Here is a 4,557-nt window from a genome sequence, read left to right as displayed (position 1 = left end):
TATTTTTAGTTATTGTAAGAAAATTAATAATATATTTAGTATTTGATGATGAAAGAGTTTTGCAAATATAAATAAATGTGATGTTAATTATAGCCCAATTTAAATGCTATATGGGTGACCTACATTTTTTTTACTATAAAATTGTTTATTAATTATAAATAACATCTTTTTTTAAAAATCAAATATTAATTTTAGTAAATTCTTATTTTATGGTATTTTCATACAAATATTTGGTGAGATTAATTTATTAATTATAACTCGTTTAAGGTTAATAAGGTTTGGTGAGACCTATATCCGTAAATTCGAGTCAAATGAATGAGAATGTTTATTTATAAATAAAGCAATAGGAAGGTTTCTTTTAGATTAGATTTGTGATAGTTTAAGATTATATTATTTTCAACGCTATGTTGCTAGTTCATGCTAGAATTGAACTTCAAATACAAACAATAGTTACAATACCATAAATGAAGAATAATTATTTGTATCATCATATAAATTTTGACTACATGCTGAGCAAACCAAAGGGTTTAGAAACTATGGAAATTATTAAAGCACGCATACACAAATAAACATACGGTGTTATTATTATTATTATTATTATTATTATTATTATTATTATCCATCGATCACCTGCAACAGACCACCGTAGTCACGCTGTAGGAGAAAACTCTTCAGACAAAACGACCAAGATACTCATCAACCGTGGTGTATTTAACATCAGGATAAAGCTCAGAAGCTTCCACCCCAAATGATGGTTCGATCTCAAAGTTGGTTTGTTCTCCCTTGACAAAGGTCGAGTGAGAGATTGACAACATCAGGTTGTGGGGATACGGTGATTCTGCATGATAATAATAAGTAAATGGTTGTAATTTTTGGCATAAATGGATTATGAAAACAAAAGAGATTTATTTATTGTTATTGTACGTTGAACAAACTTACCCTCTATGTTTTTCAATATTTGGTCCTCCGGTAGATACACCTTCTCCAAGGTTTTCCCAATCTTTTTCTCCCATAATGACACTAGCTCATTAAATGAGTAAATGTTACTAGGAGGATTTATGTAAACACATTTGTTGTCGGTTCTCGGGTCATCCACGGTTTTGATGGTGTAGTTTGCAATGTCAAGTTCATCGTTGAAAACAACTACAATATAGCTTGGTGATTAGAAATGGTAAATTTACGTAATGCTAGTTATTTTAAACTATGTATAAAACAAATTTATGTTTACCTTTTGCATTTCCGCTACCTAAGATAACCACTTTATCCCTCGACTGAGCTAATGTTGGCAGGAAATAACCGTTAAAACAGTTAGCAATTATGCATGTAAGTGGAATTCCTTCGGCCTCAGTGACACGGCGTATCTGAGCCTTGATTCCCGAGTATGTTTTCAGAGGCTCCACAGGCCGTGCACGATCCACATCATGCCCAAACTCGGATGGGTAAAATTTCTTCAGTATGTCGTGATGATCACACCAACGTTAGCAAAAGTTATAAATTATGGCTACATTTATGTTTTTTATGCAATGAAAAATCGTATGTGTTTTACACATTGTATTTGATTAGCCATTGAAAGTAACTTCAGTTACTCTAATATGACATTATTAATCAAACTTAAATAGTAGAATCACAATCAAATGAAAAATAAACTGTACTTTTGGATACCTTTATATTATTGCCAGCTTCTTTAATGGCCACAACAATTTTGACTTGATCGCTTAGCTGCGCGAAACTTACTGTCGAAATCACCACATCTACTTGCTTTATTGCCTTAACAAGAGACTCAGGGTCATGCAAGTCACCCTGCCAAAAATACACACAAATTATGGAATCAATATAAAATAATTACATAAACGCTAGCCGGACATTGGTAGGGACTAGCAATTATTCATGATTAGTTGGATTGAGATTTATATATTTTTCAGATGCACATAGACACACGCACATACATACACACACCAAATTTATATGTAAATTTTCAAAATTGACCGATTTTGACCAAATACTGATTAATCGTTGACTAGTATATATGTGGGGTATCGACTAGCTATTAATCATCGCCTAGGCTTGATTTTACAAGCGTTCTCAGGGGCGGACCCACATAGAACCTATCAGGGTCCCGGGACACCAATGTATTTTAAAAATTACTAAGAGACTGTATATTAAATTTTATAAGGACCCCATAAAAATTAATAATTGGAACCCATATTATTAAGGTTGAATTGATCTAGTGGAAAGTCCCTTATTTTTCTTTTAAAAGTTGCATGTTCAAGCCTCATCATACTCTATTTTTGTTGTTTTTTTATCACCATGCAACATATATAATGAAAACATGGGTTTTACATATTCTTTTATTATTTATTTTGTGTATGTATATTATAATTAACCATTTATTTGTGTTAGAGTTAGTTTTTCATGTTTGGTCATGTATGTAAGAGTGTAAGACCATATATATAGCTTACGTTTATGTTTTTCGGTCATGAATAAAAATGAATTAAAAGTCTATGTTCTATCTAGTTTCTAATATAAATTCTTTCTACTTACTCGTTTCCAATGACACCATATTTCTCTGCTTTATTATGTTCATCGCCTCGGCCCGACCAGAATAACGACCGGCCCAAAAATTTTGTAAACCGAAAAAATTGGGACCTCATTGACGAAAATCTTGAGTCCGTCACTGGTTCGAATGATCATTTTAAATATACTTTGCTACATAAACTATTTCTTTTAGACTATATATTTAAGATGCTCTTTAGGTTGTACGACATTTTTACATTAAAAAACAGGCACCAGAAAAGTCGTGTAAACTTTAATCGATTATAGTAAATTGTACGTAACATAAATTAGTGTGTTTATATATCTAAAATCAGGTATGAGGTATGATGAAATTACTAATAAGGCCAGGTTAATTTTTCTAGAAAAAAACCCACGTATTTACATCAAATCTTTTTTGTTACATTCAATTTGTATTGTAAGACTTTGTAATTTTTATCAACCCAAAAACATGATGAAGGTATGGTAATCAGGTGAACGGAAACAAAGAACAATATTTGGCTAACACCCAAACTTTATTGATGATCAAGAAATCTGACTCAAAAACTTGATACTATATCCCATACCCTAAACACGGTATATATAGACTAACCTAAACGCGTTAGAATATATTTAGGACAGAATAAAATCAACACGATAATTATTTCCATCTAAACCTAAAATAGATTATTCCATAAAATAACTATCCATAGATAACCCGATTACTTGCACGCCAAGTTAACCGGTTTCTTGTATCCCAAGTCGCTCCACGCATAGCCATAAGTCGACTCGGTAATTCCCAACAGAAGAGCACATTATTTACGCAATCAAGATTTAAATGAAAGCAAATTATTAGAGAAATAATTACTGACAATGATGAACGTAACACCCAATTTCTTAAAGGTGTCCAACATGAAAGATTTGGAAGGAACAGAGAGTGTGGCCTCTCTTATGAAAACGAAAGTAGGATGGCCTGCTTTTGCACTGGCTTCGACGATGTGTTTTCCAATACTACCTGTTCCTCCGATGATCAAGATCTTACTCTTCGTCGCCATTTGCTAACTGTAATGTCTTTTTAAGTGATCAGAGTGTGTAAAAGAATGCAACTGCAACGTGATATGGATAGCAATCTAGAGTACTTAAATAAGTCATAAAAATTGTGGGTAGATACAAAGAATATTTAGTCATACTGTTAATAATATTAATTACTTTTCAAATGTTGGGCGTATTTTTACTTTTCTTTGTTGTTGAATAAAATAGACAAATTGTTAATTATCAAAAGCTAATCACTTTTAGACACATTTCCAGATATTTGTTAGTTCACAAATTACATTTTTCAACTACGATTACTAATCAATAAATGAGTTAGTAGTATCAACCGAAATGGAACTTTGGTTCCTTGTTTATTGGTGTATTGACAATTGAGTAACAATTCCACACAAACAAACTGAAAAGTCCCTATAGAGCCACATTAAAATCAAGGTCGGCTGAGAGGGTACGCAAGACAGATCCACATTTCCAGATATTTGTTAGTTCACAAATTACATTTTTCAACTACGATTACTAATCAATAAATGAGTTAGTAGTATCAACCGAAATGGAACTTTGGTTCCTTGCTTATTGGTGTATTGACAATTGAGTAACAATTCCACACAAACAAACTGAAAAGTCACTATAGAGCCACATTAAAATCAAGGTCGGCTGAGAGGGTACGCAAGACAGATCCACATTTCCAGATATTTGTTAGTTCACAAATTACATTTTTCAACTATGATTACTAATCAATAAATGAGTTAGTAGTATCAACCGAAATGGAACTTTGGTTCCTTGCTTATTGGTGTATTGACAATTGAGTAACAATTCCACACAAACAAACTGAAAAGTCACTATAGAGCCACATTAAAATCAAGGTCGGCTGAGAGGGTACGCAAGACAGATCGCCGGTTGAGGCATGTAGTTTTTAGGAGCCAAAACGTTTTTATATATGTATTTAAAAATATAAATCTTATAAAATATTATTGGATAGAT

The 4,557-nt window shown here is 32.2% G+C and overlaps 1 protein-coding gene across 1 annotated transcript; it reads right to left on the bottom strand.

Moving 5' to 3' along the window:
• Positions 1–565: 565 nt before the first annotated feature.
• On the bottom strand, positions 566–3,667 carry LOC143618195 (phenylcoumaran benzylic ether reductase TP7-like). The gene is made up of 5 exons (XM_077090498.1): positions 3,402–3,667; positions 1,663–1,800; positions 1,229–1,448; positions 940–1,143; positions 566–838 (listed from the first exon to the last, which is right to left on the bottom strand). The coding sequence occupies exons 1-5, from the start codon at positions 3,582–3,584 to the stop codon at positions 672–674; spliced, it is 912 nt and encodes a 303-aa protein (XP_076946613.1). The 5' UTR covers positions 3,585–3,667; the 3' UTR covers positions 566–671.
• Between the last annotated feature and the right edge of the window lie 890 nt (positions 3,668–4,557).

The sequence above is a fragment of the Bidens hawaiensis genome, unplaced genomic scaffold (assembly GCF_021521415.1).
Source record: "Bidens hawaiensis isolate Kalapana, Puna unplaced genomic scaffold, B.hawaiensis_p1.1 tig00002338_1, whole genome shotgun sequence".
Taxonomy (NCBI): domain Eukaryota; kingdom Viridiplantae; phylum Streptophyta; class Magnoliopsida; order Asterales; family Asteraceae; genus Bidens; species Bidens hawaiensis.
This window is presented reverse-complemented; position numbering and strand designations above follow the sequence as displayed.

Excerpts from the sequence above, each read along its gene's own strand:
- LOC143618195 (XM_077090498.1), bottom strand. The coding sequence starts at position 3,584 with ATGGCGACGAAGAGTAAGATCTTGATCATCGGAGGAACAGGTAGTATT. Across the intron at positions 1,801-3,401 it reads TGGGTGTTACGTTCATCATT|GGTGACTTGCATGACCCTGA; the intron begins GTCAGTAATTAT and ends TATTTTTGGCAG. Across the intron at positions 1,144-1,228 it reads AGGTAGCGGAAATGCAAAAG|TTGTTTTCAACGATGAACTT; the intron begins GTAAACATAAAT and ends GCTATATTGTAG.